This window comes from Dromaius novaehollandiae, chromosome 1 (genome assembly GCF_036370855.1).
Source record: "Dromaius novaehollandiae isolate bDroNov1 chromosome 1, bDroNov1.hap1, whole genome shotgun sequence".
Taxonomy (NCBI): Eukaryota; Metazoa; Chordata; class Aves; order Casuariiformes; family Dromaiidae; genus Dromaius; species Dromaius novaehollandiae.
The window spans coordinates 157,558,033-157,578,646 of NC_088098.1; the positions used below are offsets into that span (position 1 = coordinate 157,558,033).

The window sequence follows — 20,614 nt, forward strand, 5'->3', positions numbered from 1 at the left end:
AAATTTAAGAGTTTGTTTTACTCAGGTGATATTCTCTTAGAATTTCAGATTTCAGAAGCAACATTAATGTAGGTGTGCTGTACAATATGTACTTCTAACAATGACAGTGCCGTTATCATCCATCTATACTTCTGACTCTTCTTTTTTTCCAGACTGTCTACAAAGCCTGGCTCTGTTCCCAGTATTTTGAAGTCACACAGTTTCACTGCAGCAACAGAATTCCTTGCAAGCAATACTGTTTGGAGGTTCAGACAAGATGTCCCTTTATATTACCCGACAACGATGATGTCATCTATGGAGGACTATCAAGTTTCATCTGTACAGGTATAGTACAGAAAAGCTCATTCACTTATTTTTGTAAGTTTGAATGTGAAGGAGAATGTGGATAATGTTTCCTCTAGTAACTTTAACTACAAGATCCAGAAAGTTTTCCTCGTGGCAAAGATTCTCAGAGGTGCTAGAATCTGAGCCCACACTTAGTAAGGCAAATTTTCGCTACAGCTTGCTGCAGTCATTAACTTTACAAAAAAAAATTACTAAAACAATTTTGTTCTGGCTATTTTTTATGCTTGGCAATTTGCTAGAGGCCTCTGGTAGCTCTGTATCAGGAGCTAAGAGAAAAAGACAAGATCTGTTTTTACTATATTCACCTTTCTTCATCTGTACTCTTCTATCAGAAAAACAAAGAATCTGAGAAGTAGGTTGCAAGACTGTGCAGTAGCTCTTGGATGGTGAATGTGGAAGGAAAGGGCTTTCATTAGTCAAGAATTATAAGGATCAGCTTGTTCCCCTGTGAAGAACTGATCTTTTCATATCTTCTTCACTCTTGTTACATTCTGGGAGTATTTTTAATAAAATAGTACTGCTAGTATAGGTCTACACTATAATAAATAAAGCAATATGTTTCCTTTTACTTTCCATTCTGTTTCGAGCATTATCCCAGAATGACTCAAACAGAGAGGTCTCAGGTACCTCACACTTCTACATGCTCAGCACAGGCTGGATATTCATTCACACAAGACTTTAGCTTCCATCAATGTCATCTGCAGGATCCTGGTGCCTGTAACATCATCCCACAATCCCAAGGATATTTAGGAACTTTATTCCCATTAAACCAATCAAAAGAGATTTTAGCACTTAGATTATTTGACAACCTGGCCTGAATATCTAAAATTAGGTATCATCCACCTTAAATTAGGGCTGCACTGAAAAACTTGATACTAAATAAGTTACTCAATATCAGCTAGTTAAAAACAGAGTAAACAATAAAATGTCAGGAATATTCTGTACCAGGCAGGCATAGTGATTGTGGCAACTCACTTCACCTTATACCCTGTGTTTGGATTTAGGGGGATTCTGATAGCAAGACGTTTACTATAGTCCTGCTTGAAGATTAAGTCTACAACACAAAATCCAGCAATATCCATCCATATGCAAAAGACAGTGGAATGAAATGTAAGCTGAGTTCTAATTTGGTAGTCATCAATAGGGTAATAGTGCTTAGCACTTGACTTCGGTGCATTTCTTAAATATTAATTCCCTTCCGATATGAATACAGAGTAAACAAATGAGGATTATTTTTCAGTTTAAGATAAGACAGTACAAGCTGAAGTGAGAGACGGAGAGCATTTTTATTTACAATGTTTATACATATAAAAGTGTTTGTGTGTGTGTGTATACACATGTGTGTGCACAATTGCACACATACACAAGGACCAAAAATAAATATCCAGTAAACAAAAACATCTGAGTAATTATTCCAGAACATCTCTTAGGAAATACATATCCACTTCTTCATTTCATCTTCTAGTTCATCTCCAAGTCCAGATTCATTCCTAAAACATACAAAATGACTTTTCAAAGATTCAAAGATTCCTGCCAGTCAATATCGCTATGTTCAGGATGAAAAGGAGATTTAGGGAAGGTTTAAGTTCATTTTATTGAAGATATCAGTAGCGTAAGTGTCTACATATGAAGTCTCTGACTGAGCTGACTACAGTCAATGAAGATGTGACATATACAGCCAGCAGAGCTGAGAGCTATTTAGTTCATCCTAAGTAGGCATCTACATCTACCAGCTAACTGGTTCTCTAGGCCCCGCTGACTGTACAGTCTACACATTTTTGGCTGTAGCTGATGTTAGGCACTAAGGTCTTATTGCAGGCATTTAAAATTAGGGTGATCTGACACTCATTCTTAGACTTGGCAGTGCACTAACACATGGTTGCTTGATCTTTTTGTCTGCTTGAGCCAGACACCCCAGTGTCAGAGAGACAGAGTATGTACCCATAGATCCATGGGAGACACAGATCCATATTGACACAAGTCAGTTGTGTGCAAGAAAAAGTGCTGAGGAGAGATAGGAGGTTGCATCTCAAACTTTTGCCAGAATACAGGCCCGTAGCCACCATCCTTTTAATCAGTAACACAGTGTAAAAACAGTTCCAGCCACTGAACAGTGAGAATTTAGACTAATATTTCCTGTGACTAAAGAATGAAACTTTTCTGCAGCTCAGTGAAAACAGAATTATTTCATGCAAACTTGAGTGTGCTTGAACACTAACAGTCTGGAAATACTGTAACTCAGCATAGCTTGTGACCTGACAGTTATGCTGGATTTCTCTTGCAGAAAAATTTGTGAAGCAGGTCTCCCACATCTCCCATCTCCCACAAAAGGAATCTTTTCTCCTGCTGTACTTTCTGTGAATTCCTGACTAGTAGACCTGCTCTGGTAATTTCTAGTTGTTGATTCTGCCGTTGCTGAGCTGTATGAAATTTATTAGCAAAAAAATGACAGAGTCAGATTGAAGGTATTTCTGTTTGGGATTTAGACGTCATAGCTGGTTGTCTGATGTCCCCATTTGACTGAAATTCACTGTGAAGCTGGCTCTTGAGCTCCACTACCGGAAATAAAGCAGGACTAAATTTTGTGTTCAGGGATTCGTTATGAACCATATTTTGCCACAATTCCTCACTCATTTAAATCAGACCTGAACATCTCCTTTCCTCCTGACTGTGATAATATTCCACAAAGAGCACAAACCTACCGGTTCTTTTGCAAAATTTTGGCTTACATTTTTAGAGAGATCCAGCAAGAACTGAATTAGGTTGTGCTAGAGTGAGAGATTTTTTTTCTCCACTATAAAACAAATGAAAGACTGGCTGGCTGGCTAAGGAATACTGTTAATTATAAAATATTGTCTGGAGAGGAAGGACTCTACAAGATGATTTTTGTCTGTTAAATGTCAGTCATTTGTGGATCCTTTTTTTCAACAATAACATCTTAGAAGCAACAGTTTTACAATCAGGACTTCTCTTCCTCCTCTCCATGGTAACAGAATATTTCCTCTAAGGTCCAGTAGAGATTTAGGTTAATGGAAATATAGAGGATTGATCCCTATAAAACGTTTCAATGCATTGTGGCAAGCAAGTAAGATAAAAAGGTGTATTGGTTATAGCTGTTTTTACTTGATGTTGAATACAGCACAGAGCACAGGATGTAAATATAAATGACACATGCTGATTTCCAATTGCAGCTAGATAAGATCTTAGGCTGCTGTTGTGATATCAAATTTTTACCTTCCCTTTATAGTGGCAGACTGATTTGTAGTAGCAGAGCAGAGACACCTAGTGGAAAGGACAAATCAGCATTGGCAAAAATAAGCTGGGTCACTTTCCTTCTTTGAAAATATTCTTTATCTCACTGTGAAACGAATAAAAATCAGACCAGCTTAAAAATAGTAAGAAACTGTGACATGAAACCCACAAACTTTCTTTTTTCTTTTAGGGCAGGATTTTCTGGATGCTGTAAAAAAAGTACTGGAGGCCTTAAAAAGGAATGATAACAGCAGTTTTATTCTTCCTTGGAAGGTCCATGTAGTAAGAAAGAACATAGGAATGCTTATTTTTCCTCCCCAAGCAACTTTAAAATCATTATGACCTTATAATTCCTAAATGGATGTATTTTAAAATGCTTCAAAAAGAGAAATATGGTTATATAGAGAGTCACTACAGACAACAGGTTGTTCTTTTCCAATCCTTTGACACCATTAAATCAAATCCAACAGGATTTTAAGAAACATGAAGGTTGTAGTTTATAATATGAATTAATAATGACTTCTTGAACTCCCATAGGATTGGTATAATGGATAAGAAGTACTCTAGTCTGAGAAAATCTTACTTGTATACTTCCAATGAAAGCACATAGTGGGAATAGTGAGAATAGATACTAGTTCTATATCACTGGAACTTGTCTTTCAAAGAAATGCATATGAGGACGTGGGAGAATTGTGGTGAAAAAGAAAGTACCTGGGTCATTAATCAAAACAATCAGAATCACAGTGTGGTTCTGATTATGGGGAACATGCAGTTAGATAGGAAAAAAAAAAGCTTTCCCCCCTCCTTTCTTCTAGGAAATAGAAAGAAAGAAGTGTCTGGGCTTTTCTATCAGGCACTGTTCTGGAACACACTGTTTTTCATATTCATTAAAATTGAATGTTTGCTATCAATTTAGATCTTTGAAGTTTATACCCATATGATTAAAGTTTCCAGTAGTTCTATCTGACATTTCTTTGTGCAGCTTAGAAGTCTAGAATTGCCTATTCAAAACAGAACCTTATTTACGGGGGATAATAATACTATTTAAGCATACCTGCACACACACACAACAGATTATGAGTGTGTCCCATGCAAAGCTCCAGGAAAAGTTTTTGACTGGAGACTTCTATGAAAACAGTGTGAATACCAGTGGGACTGTCTTCTTTCATGGATTAGTCATCTTTTCCTTTTTTTTTTTTCCCAATGTGAATGGTGTATGTGAAAGATTTCTTTCACACATGTTCTTGGAGTGTGAGAAGAGTTGAAAAATGGATGGCTGCTTATGCACAGAGCTCTGAGAAGAGACTATCGATACCTCACAGTTCTTGCTTTTCCCATGCCTTTCAGAGCAATGTGGTTCAGCAGCTGGTCTGTGGACTGGTCCAGTCCATGATCTGCTTCTGTCTGGCTTGCTGCCATCTCCCACCAGATACAGAGAGGGGATGCAGAGACCATAACTGCTTCCATCACAGCCAAAATCAACCTCTCAGGCCTGCAATTTGCTCAGCCCAGAAAATAGGAGCGCTCAGTCACCATCCAGTGAGCAGCAGGGATGACCAGAGGGAGGGGAGAAGCGATCACTTCTCCCCCACATACTTGGCTCTTGCCTGAGTAGCTGGATTATGGGCCACTGACACACTAGCTGTGTCTCCATTAGCATCCTAGCTCAGATCAGGAGGGCACTTTTGAAACAAATCTCCTGTTCATATTCCCTGCTGTTTGGCTTGCACAGAAAATCCCAGCCTTGTCCTCGCACTCTCTACAATAGATTTTAGGGAATTTAACTGAGCACTTGAGTTCCTTTGTCAAGGATGAGAGGAGAATGCGGTGAGTAGCAGTATGGAAGTGATGTGTTACATTAGCTTTGTCCAACACCAGCATGGCACCCTCAGGAATTTCCTTGGACCAGTATCATCAGAATAGGACTCCTGCCACCAAGAGGGGAATCATATTTCTCTGTCTTCTTTCCTGTGTGGAGCAGACTTCTGATATTGTTTAATTTAGAAGAGGAAAGTAAGGGAAGAGAGGAGGTAGGAAAACAGGTAATTCAGGTGCTTTGAATCACTCAGATCTTTCTCTCGGCTACATATTAATTTAGGCTCCTAACTTCATGTGTTCTGAATAACATCTCAGTTGCTTGGAAGGCATGGTGTGAATACTCTTCCAAACATCTTTTTTTTTTTTTCTTCAAATATAACTAACATATGTTTAACTGATCTGTGCAAAGTAACACTTCTTCAGAAACTCCTCCTCTTTTACAGTGATGAAGAGTATTCATCACAAATAAAACTGTCAGTGGTGTTTGATAGCATACAATGATATTTCTAATAGTGTAGTGAGAATTATGACACAGATCTAATTCTCATCAATCTGTTGAAGGGGTTAGCTGACTAACAAAGCTCAACAAAGGTATCGTGAAGAATTCTTTAAATTACAGCTACCTCTCGAGGGAAGGATGTGTATCTATGCTTCACCAGCAGGTTTAGCTATGAAATGTTTGCTCCAAAAGAGTCTTCCTGATTTCAGTAAAATCTGAAAAGCAATTTCCCTGAGAAATTGTGATATATGGCTTGCCTCACCACCTATCCTTTCTTTGTAGAATAATTCAAGCAGAAATAATCCTTGAATTCAATCTGCATTTTGTTGTTCTTTTCACACTCCAAAAATATTTATACTCAATACAAATTCTTACTCTAAAAATAACTCATAATGATGTGTCATTTGCCTCCTACCTCTTGGTAGCTCCTAAAATATCAGAGCATTAAGCTAACACACACAGCAGGACAAATCCCATTTATGTTTGACAGGCATGGTTTAGATCATTACTAGCTATGGATCTACTTACAAAAAAAATTTGACATAGCTTTGCAGTAGAATCTGCCACCTAAATAACTCATCTTTTTAAATCCAGCCTTCATCTGGAAACTTGAATGCTGGGGCCTTCCCTTGAAGGAAGTCCCATGGCATAATTGCTTTATTAGCTGCAAACCCATTCGTCTTCATTAAAAATAACCAAGGCAATTAACCTATTGATGTCCCTGAACTTTCTAAGGCAACACAACGCCTGTATACATATGACCTTTTCCTTTCCTATCATGCTCTTTCATCAACAGCCATAGAATCAAAAGTGGAATGAGGTGGAGAAAGCCAAATGCCTGTTAGAAGCAAACTATTTGACCCTTCTCCTGTATCTCAACATAGCACAGAGCTAAAAAAGCCCATTGCATAACCTTGAGAGTCAGCTACTTATTCTTCTGTCTTGCAGCAGCTTAGTTGGTATTACAGGGATAACACTGATTTACACAAGTGGGGGGAAACTGGTTCTGTACATATTTTAGGAAAACAATGTAGATATGGTGAGAAACACAGTGATTTTTTCTTGAATGTGTACACATACACACAAGAAAATGCTCCAGAGGCAGATGCCTGAAATAGTCTCCAACATATAGTGATAAAATAAAATTAAAACACAGCAACCCAAATCTCCTCCAACAGGCTTGTAATAGGAATAGAGTCTGAAATGCAAATCAACTTTTTAAAAAAGCTAAACAGCATTCTTCCCCAGTTTAAGAATAATCTGTTTGACTAAAGGATAACTTATTTATCTTTAAGCCTTCTTCTACATTTCATTTTATTACTTTTTTATAATATGAAGAATATAAAATATTTGTCTAAATAGAAGCATCGTAATGTGTCACAGACACAGCAAATTAGAAATTGGGAGGACTATCTGGATAAGATCAAAGAGAGCTGGCTTCCAGATCAGATTTAAGCAAGCAGTGAAATCTAGTCATGTAACATATAATGTGTTTCCTTGCCTTCTGTAGTTAGAAAACGCTAATATTGAACTCTCAGAAATAATTCCTCAGAAAGAGAAATGTCATACAGTGTGTTGGCATTCTCTGATACAAAGACGTCATTTCTGGATGGATCATTCTTGGCAGACATTATTTACTTTATGCTTCATGACAAAATGGAGCACTCAAAACTTTTGGTACACTAAAAGAAGAATCCACTTACATGGATTCTTCTTCCTCTTCATGTTCTTTTCTTCAAGCAAAGAAGCTTGGTATATGTCTCAAAATAAATCAGAAATCTCTGTAAATAGGACTTTAGTTTAGAGTTATACAGAAAGAAAATGAGGAAAAAATAAAACAAAAATAAAAATCCCTTTTACTGTCTTGTCTTTCCAAAATATTTATTATTCAAATTGCAACAATCAACATGTGAACCAGACCAATTTCCTTTGATGGTGAGTGGAAGATGCATAATACTATGGCTCCAAGGTTCCTTCAGTACCAAAGAAGCCAAGAAGTGGTCAAACTCAGATCAACTGACAGATCCAGCTATACCTATGACTAACATCCTGACTGCACTTGGGTGAGACCTACAAATGCAACAGCCCCTTTAGCATGCTGGTGTCCATGCAAAAGAAATGCAGACAGAAACTGCAGCACTGTCTGAGCTGGCTGATGATCTAGCTGGTCAGCAGACCATGCATGACATCCTTTACAATTTTCATTCCTTTATAAGAATATATCTGTGGTTTGTTGCTTTTCCCCCAAACCTGATGCTCATGCTGTCACACCTTTTCCTTTCAGTATGATTCAGCTGAGTAGGATACATGGAATTTATCTGCAGTCATAACTCCATTAACCTAATCTCAGTCAAATGAGTAGCCTTAATTCTTTTATCAGCAGCAGCAACACACACTCTCTACAGGCATGGCTGCTGTGCTGCTGATCAAAATGTTACCTGTATGTGGAAAAAGTATCTCGTTACAGCAAAGAGTTTGCTTTTACATGACCTTCATAAGTTAGGGCACATCTGCCTGCAGAGTGGTTTGACATTGCAATGAACCTTTGCAAATTCTAGATCCTTCATTGAGATCAAGATCCAAGATTCTTGATATGGATTAAGATCCTGTCTGGTGAAACACAGGAGAGGGTTGGGAATTATTGGAGAATGGGCTTCCAGTGCTGATACAGTGAGAATTTTAAGTAAAATATGTGAAAAGCAAAATAGGATTCCAGTCAGGAATGGCAGTCAGTCTCAGAAACATAATTATCAAACATCCAAGAAGTACAGAGTAATGACGTCTACAAGCTGAACTGTAAGGAGAGAAGGAGAAAAGGTGAGTGTTGGTGGTTGGCTGGATAAAGGTATCCTTTTTATTCCTTGCCCCAAACTCTGTGCCAGTATAGAGAGTTTGAATAGAAAAACACTTTTTTTCACTTCTGTTTTCCAAGACTAATGTATCCAGCTTTCCAGGGCCTCTGATTAAGTCACTTATTTGTAACTCTTTGACATCATAGGCTAACAGATTAGCTCAAGGAGGTCAAAAATGATAGTTATGGCTCAAAAAAGTATGAAGTGAAGTGAAGCAGTGAAGCACAATAGTGAAGTCTCATTATTTCAATGCAAAAGTTACCACTAAATTACTAGATGTTGTGCAACTGTCATGTGAAGAGTGGTTCTGTAGTTAATTATTAAATATGTAACTGTAAATTCAGAGACTAAATTCCATTGCTGAATTGAACTACTGAGGAAATTTAATTTTGCAGTAAGGAAAAAGTTCAATGCAGCTTTGAGTATGGAGTTGCATTGAATTTATCCATAATTCATTAAGTGCATATGAACAATTTAAATACCTTTTGATTGCTAACTTGTATATATAGACTTTGATTTCAAAGGAAGTCTGGGTTATTCTATAATGAGAAAGGCAACAGTTTGAGCTACTGCAGTCACAGAACAGACTGCATAATTACCTACTTTGGGTAGTATTTCCTGTATGTTATGGTGCAAAAAAATATGCTTACACTTACAAATGCAGAAACACCAAGAGGTGGGTCTCAGAAAGTAAGAAGTTAGTAATAATATTGCTTTATGGTATTTGCAATAAACAATTGATGACAAGTCCCAAAATGTAATAGAATTTCTTAAAAAAAACATAAAACACATTTAGTGATAATCTGAGAGAGAATAAATCATTTGCAAGTGTTGGTATCTAGCATTAAATGTCTGACTGCATAGCTGTAAAAATGTCATGATTTTCTATAGAGTAAAACCCTGGCTTTACAGGAAATCAAATGAGCTGTTCTCATTTCCAAATCTTTAAAAACTTGGTTGAATTCAAAAAGAAATAAAACTTTTTTTGGACTCACATATAAAATAATAGACTGTTGTGGGGATTATTCAGATATGTAAAAAAGTGCCAGCCTAAGTTTAATCTGCATTTTAATATACTCAGTATACTCAATGCATTTTTATTTTAATTGTGGATCAATATTATGGAAATAAGAATGAAAGAGTTCAGTTTTACCTTATTTTAAGGTGTGCTGGTTTCTTTTACAAGGTATTCACAAAGTGCAAGCAGTGTGATTCCTGGACCTAAGAAAGTTATGCCTAAAATGGTATGCATTGCTTTTTGAAATTAGTATGATTGCCAAGATGCTTTAGAAAAATTCTAATTCTTCTTCCTAGAGGCAAATTCAATTCAAAAATTATATTCGTCATGTAGTTTCTCTCAAAATCCTGATCCTGGTATTTCAACACAGATAGGTTATTTACTAGTGAAACCTAGAACTCTCATAGAGCAAATATTTATTCCAGCATCCGTTTAAATGGAGAAAAGATATTTGTCCATTAAGCTGGGCATTCTTGCCTTTGACCTTTAATTAAGCATGCTAAATTAGGTTCTTTTAACTTATATTTAAAGAAGATATATAAGAAGTAAACAGAACACTCTGGTTATAGAACACTGATATTACTGTCGCATATACTAATGCACACAGCATTGATAATTTCCAAAATAATGATTGTGTCTTTGGAAAAGATGAAATTCCTTTAACTATTCCAAAATATATGACTGGATCAGATTGAGTAATTCAAAAAAATTCCAAGGGCAGAAATGACCTAGCTGTACAATAAGAAATATCAACAGACTTAATTATTATATGGGAAGGAAAGATTGTTCTTACCTCTGGGATATACAGAAGAGAACATCTCAGTCAGAGAAACTTAGTTAAAATAGGGTAAAAAGTGAACTCTGAACAGCTGCGTTCGGAAAGTTTTCCTGTGAAATTGTTGGATCTGTATTGGTCTCACAACAATCGGATTGGTCTTTAAAGTCAGACTTCTCATGGATAGTGATATTATGAGTATGTGCTCACAAACTGAGCAAGAATTTTAAGATCTTTGCAAATTTTGTGCAAATGTCCATTTTGGTTACTTGTTATTGGGTTCATCTAAAATAGGAAGAAGTTTAAATATCAGTTTTGATGGTGAAGGAGCTCAACAGCTATTTTGTAACTCCATATCTTTCCACAATCACACTCAGGTCCATACTTCTGTTGAATGATCTTTTGATGCTACTTCATGTTTTTCCTTTCTGTTAGACTGAATGTCTAACTGGACTCAACAGTTTTTATTATGCAAAATGGGCTGAATTCAGAAATTCTTATTGTGCAAAAATGGCAAGTATTTTGGGGGCCTCAGGCTAACCCAGAGATCTAGATTGAATAGCTGAGCTTCAAAACGTTCATCTCCTTTGAACTGCCAACGTCTGCAAATCTTACTCTGCAGGGTGTTAATTTTTGCTTGTGTTTACCCTACAGGGCTCTATGAAAACTATCCAACCAATGCAGAACCAGAATGCTGTGATGTCAGATGGGGACTATTATCAGATCATCAATCCAAAGGGACTATAAAAACAAGTGGCTCAACAATGTGTCACAGGACATCACTCACAGTTTCATCAGCATCAAGACTGTGTAACAGCAGACTTAAACTGTGTGTTCTTGTATTAATTCTCTTACATACAGTACTTACAGTCTCAGCAGCACAGAACTCAACAGGACTGGGCTTTGGAGGCATAACAACTTTGGAAGATAATTCAACCAATGAGGAATAAAAGAAAGGATTCACCTTACATGATAGAAACACAACAGGCCCAAAGGACTACAGTCTAATATAACAAATACTGAGTGCTTTACCCTCAGATCTCTTCTTGAATGACCTTTTGGGTAAAATGAAAAGATTGGGCCACTACCCAAACAACAAGGACACGTGAACACAGCTTTTTATTGACTAAAAGGCTGTATGGTGACTTAAATTTCTCACACCATTTTATACACTGTGTTTTAATGTTTGGAGTTTCTTTTCTGTTTGTTTTTTGCACTTGTTAATACAGGATTTTATTTTTGGGACGGTTTCTCAAAGCTAAATTAAGTCTTTTCTCTGTCGATATATTTCTAGTCATTGTGTGTGTTCATCTGATAGTTCTGTCTTTTATGTCCTGTCAGTTTCTATTAGAGGAATGACTGCTATGATTCCATGACATAGCAAAAACAAAAAAAAAAAAACAAAAAACAACAAAAAACAACAACAAAAAAAGAACAACAAAACAAAATACAAAAAAAAAACAAAAAAGAAAAATGAAAAAAAAACTAAAACAACCCTAACTGTCCTCTTACCCATGGGAACCATTCATCTTCTTTCCCCTCCCCAACTCCCTTAGCAGACAACATACATTTGCTTCTGTCTGTGTAATCACAATGAATGGGTACACAATTCCAGTGTGCCTCTGCCACTGTTGCACAAACCAGTTGACTGAGCAAACCCAAAAGGAGCATGAAGGGGGTTCCTTTTAGCTGAACAAACAAGTGCTCTCCTTATAAGGTGGGATCGGACAGTTAAAAAATGTTTATGTAAAGAAATATATAACAAACTGTTGCTGCAATACCCGTTTTGAAGAAGTCCAGTCCTTTCTCACTGGTCAGTTGAACAGGAGCAGCCTTTTTTAGATATGATATGTAAAACCAGTTATGCTCAGCAAGTTGAATAGTTGGGAAGCCTTCATATTGGAGGTAAAGGATTGGCATTCATTGTGAATTACGTTTTGAGTTTCTCCTGCTGTCACATAACCAGCAGCTTTCCATAAGGAATGGGAGCAAAGAGCTTCCAAAATTGAAGTCTTTTTGTCTCAGCAAAATTACACTAGAAGCCTTTGAGCATCTACAACACAAAGTATCTATTTGGTTTTGATTCCATTATTTTTTTTCTAATATATACGTGTTGTTGAAAGTTACTCTAGTTATTAAGGGTGCACAAGAATGTGTTAGCACAGATAAAGAAACTATTTTGTTTTAAATATTTAGGAGAACTGTTTTAATAAATGTGCAATAAAACAGTAAAGAATATACTAGGATATGAGTAGTCAAGAGAAAAGATTGTAATCTGATTGCTGATTTTTCATTGTTTGGGGTGATTTTTATTTTGTTTACTTTTATTTTTGTGGGAACATTTCACCTGCTGAGTGTATGAGAATTTGCTTTTTAAAAAGGCTTTTTTAGAGTTTACAGTAGAATCAATGGAAGGAAAAGTTAATAAGGGCTGTTTTTAAAAACTTTACATTCCTTCCTATTCTCTAACTACACTTGGGAAGTGCACTTTAGAGATGTTTGCTGTGTAGCTGGGAGATGAAGGAAATCTATAGGAAATGTTCTCTTAGAAAATAAAATATAGTTACCTACTTTCTAGCTATGAAACACCCCTTCATGAATATTAATGTTGTAAGAACATTTAATCACTGGTGCATAATATGCGTTTTTGTATACACTTCATGGTCTGTTCGATTCTGGAGATAAAAAAAAAAAGAGGAGATAATCATACTGCTTAAGCAGTTCAAGATGCACATGTTAAGCTGTGAAAGTTCAAATATTTTGCAAGAGTATTTGTTTTGATAGTGTTCTACTACAACCCAGCCTGAGGAGCCTAAAATGATCTGTGCAAATATGACAACAACAAAAGCACCAACTAATGCAAAATTCTTCAGCACTGGTTTGTTTCTATATTTTTTCCCTTCCCTTTCTTGCACATGCTATATTTTGTTCAATAAAACATGGTGCTTTTTAGTTATTTTATTTTCTGTTAGAGGCACATGTATTAATTATATTGAATTGATGCAAAAAGCGGGAAAAATGTAGAATTGTAAATGAAAAAGCCTTAACAAATGGTAGAATGTAGACTTTTGAATGGACAGAGATGTTATTGAAAAGTGATGGAGCAATAACTGGGCAGTGCTCTGGTACTGCACAACAGCTGATGAGTCACACTACTGAGAAAGCTCTTACTAGGTGAGCTCTTGTTCAACTGACCTCTTAATTCTAGTAAGTGTGTATGGTCAGTAAACAGTTTGTTATAACCTTTATCTACCTCTGCTGTGCAAAGGCCATCCAACATCCATTTCTGTGATGTTCCTCATGTTTTTTTGTTCACGTCATTACACACAGTCATCTATTTTTACACTGTACCAATACAGCAGCAAGTAAGGTTCATCCCAATTAAATTGGCACATGAAGAAGAGTTATCGTTTCTGTTTTGCCTCATGGTGAATTAATGTAGAGAGCTATTTTTAAGATATTTTATTTTAAAATATTTTATTTATTTTTTCTCTCCTGCTCTTCCTCATTTTTCATCCCTTATTTTTCTATCAAATGTTTTCAAATGGCATCTGTGAAAAATATGACTCCTCCACTGCTTGGCTGCCCTCAGTCATGTGTCATACAATACGAGAAATATATGAGAAAGAGACATGAGGAAAAAACAGTGACAACATCATCGCATGCATGAAGTAGCCAAATTAAAGGTGGGCAAAATGAAGCAGGAATCGATTACAGACTTCTAATTATTAAGTACAAGACGTAATAAATTCCTCCCCTTCCACTCCCCACCCGGAGTCAGTGCCTGCAGTGCAATGGTCTGTGAATTTTCTCTGTCATCTTTTTGAGATCTATTTCTCTCATTTCTAAAACAAAGAGTCATGTTCCAGAGGTGGCTACTGCTGAGGTGTCTGTTGCCATTTTGGCTCCAGCAGTGTGGTATGCAGTTTCTCTTGGTGGCACCTGGGACATCAGGAGTAGACAAAGACTCTTCTGTGAAGTTAAGCAACACGTAATCATGTATGATGCAAAACTTCATTTCATCCATTTCTCATTCGTAATAGTTTTCCCAGCACAAACTTACGCATGCTTGATATTGTGCACATATTACTTTTTTGCCAGAATAAATTTACATCTTGCCACTGCTATAACTGCCATCTTGTTCCATTTCTCCTTGTACTGTATGCCTAATACATACATGATAAAGAACTGGCTTAACAAACAAATAATACTAAAATATTTCTTAAAATGAGTGATGAAAAGAAAAAGAGAAAAAGGGAATAATATTTATTTTGCAATCATATGGAACAGAGATATTTCCCATGTCTTTTATCATCTTATTTTCTGCAATAGGGAAAATGCAGATTTTGTGCAATATGTTAATACTGCTAAGCCAAATGTCATATAACATAACCAGAGCTATATGTTGTTTCTTATTGCATTTACATTTGGTAATACATTATACTGATGTTTTTCTTCCATTAAAGAGACAGTATCTTTTTTTTTTTTTTTTTTGAAAAAATATAGCAGGTGAAGGCTGTCCTTCTGCACACCATAATTTAAAGTCAAAAACAAACAAAAAGCTAGAACAAAGTTTTAGTTCTATAAATGATGAAACCAAGCCATCAGCTGCCAAAGAATCTGTGGAACAATAGAAACAAACCAAACGTAGACTTTCAAGAGATTCCTTCTTGAGGGTTATAAATAATGTTATTCTAACTGACTGAAAAAGGAAGAATGAGAGCTGTACATCAAAAAGCAGAGATGGCAGGTTTCATTTGGTATGTGATGTGGCTCTAAGCTAATATAGTTATATTCTTTTATTAAAAAGTGAGGGGCAAGGGCATTGTCTTCTGCTCTCTCTGTATTTACGATAATCAGTGTCCTTTTCATAAACGTTGCATCTGTACACAGAAGATATCTGCTTATCATGAGAAATGAAGCCAGCTTGTACACATGCACACAAGAATTTATACAGTGAAACCTGTCTTAAGTGACTGTCCAAAGCACAAGCAAAATTTGTTTGCCTAGCAGGGGTAGCTTTAACTATAGTGAAATGAATGTCTTAGGAACCTTAAAGATACATGTAAACACTCACTGAAGCAAGGGATCTCTGAACGGACCTGGTCCTTACCGCAGTTTTCACTGTGTATCCCATCAGTGCCACAGTCCTGCAATGAGCTCTATTTGGGCAGACTTCTAGCTGTGCTCAGAGTCGTGCTGACTTCAGTGGGCCTCGACACAGGTCTAAGATGCACCCACAAAAAATTCATTGTAGCGTCTACATCCAAATTTGTCATCTCATAGTCTTTACTCAGGAATTGCTCATGGCTGTAGCGCGCCAACAAAGGATCTTTGGATTCAGCTCTAGCAAACTGAGTCTTAACAATATATTGGCAATGGTACATTGTGAATGGTTCCATTTTATTATTGTTACCTATTATCTTATTATTTTGGTAAAAGAATGGTTTCAAAACTGAACTAAGAGCACAGAGGAAGAATTAACAGAAGTATCCTCATTGCGGAGAGGAAATTAAATAGCTTTTCTGAGGTTAAAAGAGGTTCTATCATCTGCCAGTCGCTGTCAGGAAACAGCAGTATTTTAGAAAAGCTTTGGAAAATGATATGTTCAGTTCTGAATATGATAGTTTTCATTAGTGTTAGATTTTTGGATGGCAAGTAAGACTGGAGCACATATCATCTCAACTAAGGAATTTAATTTGCAAACATGTTCTGTGAGAACTCAGGAATCAGCTTTCCAGAACACCTCTAAGTTTTCAAGAATTTTTTTCAATTGTTAACAAGCTTGATTTGTCCCTGCAGGGGGAAGAGGGAAGAGAGAACTACTCTGAGTGAGGAAATAATAATAATAATAATAATAATAATAATAATAATAATAATAAATAGAGCCAACTTGAGAAAATCCATCTGACAAACAAGCTATACATCTTAAAAATATATATTAGAAATGCAAAAAAGATGCTATGTAGGTATAGATCTATGTGTAGTTATCTCTTTTAAGAGAGATAGATGCAAACATACATTCACCACAAATATTAAAAATATAGCATAATGTATGAATAAAAACACCAAAGGATAAGACCTGTAAAATATATAGGGCAAAATTATTGTATTTATATTCATACTATGGAGTGTGAATCTCCAAATAGAATTTCAGCAGCATAAATATGTTTTTGTAATACGAAAATTAAAAACTTTTTGGGGAAGTGGGGAAAAAACATATTTAGATATTCAGTCCATGATCTTGTCTTATTACCTTACTTATTATTTTTCTGAATTTTTTTCACTCAAAACCTTGACTTTTGCTGAAAATTCTCAGTGCAGACTACATTCCACTGATTCCAGTGGGGTGCCAGTAGCACAGAAGGTATCAGTGACAGATCAGAAGGGACAGGAGTCTCTGTTCAAAGTGCTGATTTTGCTTCAGTTCGAACCTCTAGGCTCTCTCATTCTGCTAATACTAAATTCCTCTCTTGGATACACACAAAGTGAATTAACTTCCTTTTCAAAGGGAGAGTACTTGCCCTGCTCACATCTTCGGTCTCAGCTAAAGCCGATGTTCAGAGGAACTACCAGTAAGCTTTAAGATAAATATGCATGCTAAGCTCCCTCTGCAAAAAACTGAAATAAGATTAAAATAATATGCAAGCTTTGTAACCGTCCCTCTGAGTAAGGATAAAGATTTTACCAGCAGTGTATATCTTCAAATTCTTTTGATATTCCCTCATGAAGGGCTAGCTTAGCAGAAGGACAAATGGTTTGACAACAAAGCACTGTTAAATCTCTCTGTAGCAGTCAAGATGTTACCGCTCCCAGTTGTCCCCTTATGATTTTGCCAGGATTTATTTTCCTGGAGTAGGATCAGCAGAAGGAAACATATGATGTCCCCCTTCACTGCAAACCAAAGAGGAGCTAGGTGAAGACAAGACTGAGAATTGGGACACGGTAACATAGACACACGCACCTTTCTGTTAAGTCTGTAACAGTGGGAGGAATTGAAGAAAGAAATGGGATACTTTCTGTCAGAGGAGTAAAATAGGCAGTAGAGGGAAATGATGTCTTAAAGCATTATTGCAATGCTTAATTGAATGTATCTTTAGTCAGCACAACACCAAGCATTGCAGCACTGAACTCTTATGTATCTTATAACTGGTGAATATACATCTATGAATTAAGCCTGGAGGATGAAGCATAATGAACATGAGGAGTTAGTCATTTAAAAACATCTACTGAGGAAGGCGCCACCTAAATAAGCCAGTGTTCTACCCTGAACAGAGTAGTGTTACTTCAGCCTCGTCTTCTCAGAGACTGAAGAGTTCTTCTATGAGTACCAAGGATGTACCTATCCAGCATTCGGTTTCTTCTGGGTTTAGGCTTCTACACCAGCTCTTTATCACAAAATACAGACAGAGATGAAGTGATAACCCTATACCAGCTAGAATGCAGGTGAACCCATTTCCTTCGAATGCACGTCAGTGCTCTAAACAGCAGGCTATACTTTCTGAAAGACAGAGAAGAGAAGATTTTTATCAGTCCTTTCTCTAATATTGCTCCAGCTTACACAAATTAATGAACTATTAATTGGCCCAGTGAAAACATGCAAGATCTGGTTACCACACTCATATGAGAGACGCACGCTCTTTTTCCTACTCTGTGGAATGTTGACAGATTATATATTAAGCAGTCAATAACCTGATGGCATTACCTGATTTTTAGAATATTCATCATAATTTGCATAGGGAATACAAGACTTCAACTAAGTCTGCTCAGTTCTATTTATTTTATTGGACGGTGAAGAGCACCTAGCACTTTACAGGATGAAGTTCCTATGGTACTTAACTATCAGCAGCTGTTAATCAGCTTTCTAGGAAACCTACTGAAAGGAAAGCAGAGCAACTATATCCCCTGGAAGATATCTGCCATGTGAACAATGGGAAGAACAGTCACTAGTTTCTTGTGTTTTTTAGAGAAGACCAGTAAAAAAAAGAAAAGAAAAGTTATCTTTTCTTTTCTTTCTCCCTTTTTCTTTTTTTTCTTCTCCCACCTTTTCCTTTCTCTGACAGAGTCACCAGTCTGGTCTAGGACATGTTTTAGCCTCAATAGCCCTCTGAAAAATTAAATATGTTTTAATAAGATGTAATATTCTCCTACTTTATATTTTGCTATGTATGCAGAAAAAAATTTTTTTTTTCATTCACAGAGAGATGTTCTCCCATCAGTTTTCTATCCATCACTAGTCCAGGTCCACTGAATTCAATGGGACTCTCACTTTACATTTTTGGAGCTAGGATTAATGCCATGTACCAAAACCTGCCAATTTCAGAGCAAGTCTTTCCACTGACTTCAAGGAGCATTTGGAAAGCCCAAAGTCCCCTTGAACACATACAAACTCACATGGATAAGATAAATAAGCATGTGAACAGCTGAAAGATTGAAATGTTCCAAAGGTTTGTCCAAGTGGTTGGTCAAATAATTAGCTGCAGCTCTATGCAAAAGTCATGTTGAGCCAAAGCTTTGAGCTTTGATTTGATAGACCTTTCTTTTTCTGAAATCTAACAAGCTTCATTCAGGGTTTGAATATGCAAAAACTTACACAGGATTATAAATACAAGTAAAAATATTGAAAAGACCTGAAAAGATTTTCAGTCCTACAAGTAAAAATAAATTTAAAGAAATCTTATAATTACATTTTTTTTAATTATTAAACATTAATGACAATTTATTTATGTAGTTCTTCAGAAGCTGCTTGGTTTCATTTGTTCGTTTATTTGCTTTATTTTGTTTTCTTCAAAACCATATTTTGGCCTTTTTAAGATTCATATTGATCTATGCAGCTACAAAATACATGCTTATGTTAACAAATTTGCAATTAAAATTATTCTACTTTTCTGTTATTCCCAAATTGTATGAACAGAAAACTCATGTTAAAAGCAAATTTAATTAACTGCGTTTAGTCTTGTTTCCATTTTCTTTTCCTTCTTTTTTTTTTTTTTCCTTTCTTCAAAGTTAAGGACTGGATTTTATTTGAAATGGGCTAAATTGGCATCAGTGTTTTTTTAACTATATGGAATGTCCTATGATTCTCAGCTTTGAAAAGAGGGCTAAGTGGTCCTGTCAGAAAAAAAGAAAAAAAAAAGATGTAAATTGTAATAATATATTAAATATTGTATTATTATAGCAACTTTAGTTAAGCAACTAATACTATCTTTAATTTTTTACAGAGAACTTTGATGAAATAATTTATTACAATGACTCACAGAAAAACTTGTTTTCAAAATGACAGGAGAAACTGTTGAAGATTGTGAAAAAATACTAAAAACAATGCTCTACTAAGAATAAATTTAAAGATGCAAACAGTGAGTCTGACTTTTTGGGTACTAGGGATCTGTGAATAAAATTAAACCTAAGGTGTTGGGTGGGATAATGATCTTTAAATACAGATTAAATATAAACAACTTTCCTTTCTCCTCAAAAGAAAAACAATTAAAAGAAAAGAACTTATGTTCTGACCTAGACTACAGCTACCTATTTTGTAAAATATGTCTGACAAAAATACAAAGATTGAGATAATTTCCTCTTGTTTAACTGGATTTCCAGATTATACCATATAACACAGCAGCAGCATGGTTACAGCTCATCATCTCAAATTGCTTACAAGGAGAATAAATTAAAACAAATGAAAAAATACCCATAAAAAGAAAAATATTTTAACTTTAGATCACATATATGTCAAATTTGAGTGGTATGAAATGTGAAAAAAGATCATTTACTATCTATGGGTCATTCAATAGTCTACAACAAAGACTGAATTAATAAGTGGCATTAGATACTAATCTATCTGGTCACTCAAGGATTTCTCTTTCTCAAAAGGGGTTGAGAAAGAAACAAGAGTTCAAAGAGGTAAGTACAGAACAGTTTACAAGATAGATGTCAAATGTTTCAAGAACTATTTTGGATGGCAATAAAGGGTGGCAACACATCTATGGAAATCAACACCAAAGCTCCTCACAAGATAAGCCAAAATAAGGTGAAGCTGGCATAAGGTGCCATAGCAA

At 35.9% G+C, this 20,614-nt stretch overlaps 1 protein-coding gene across 1 annotated transcript in view; it reads left to right on the top strand.

Moving 5' to 3' along the window:
* Positions 1-14,032, top strand: part of NALF1 (NALCN channel auxiliary factor 1) — a 486,048-nt gene extending 472,016 nt beyond the window's left edge. Inside the window, exons 2-3 of the mRNA XM_064504167.1 lie at positions 153-324; positions 11,214-14,032. Coding sequence (XP_064360237.1) covers positions 153-324; positions 11,214-11,509 — 468 coding nt within the window. The 3' untranslated portion in view covers positions 11,510-14,032. The remainder of the gene's footprint in view (positions 1-152; positions 325-11,213) is intronic.
* The last annotated feature ends 6,582 nt before the right edge of the window (positions 14,033-20,614 follow it).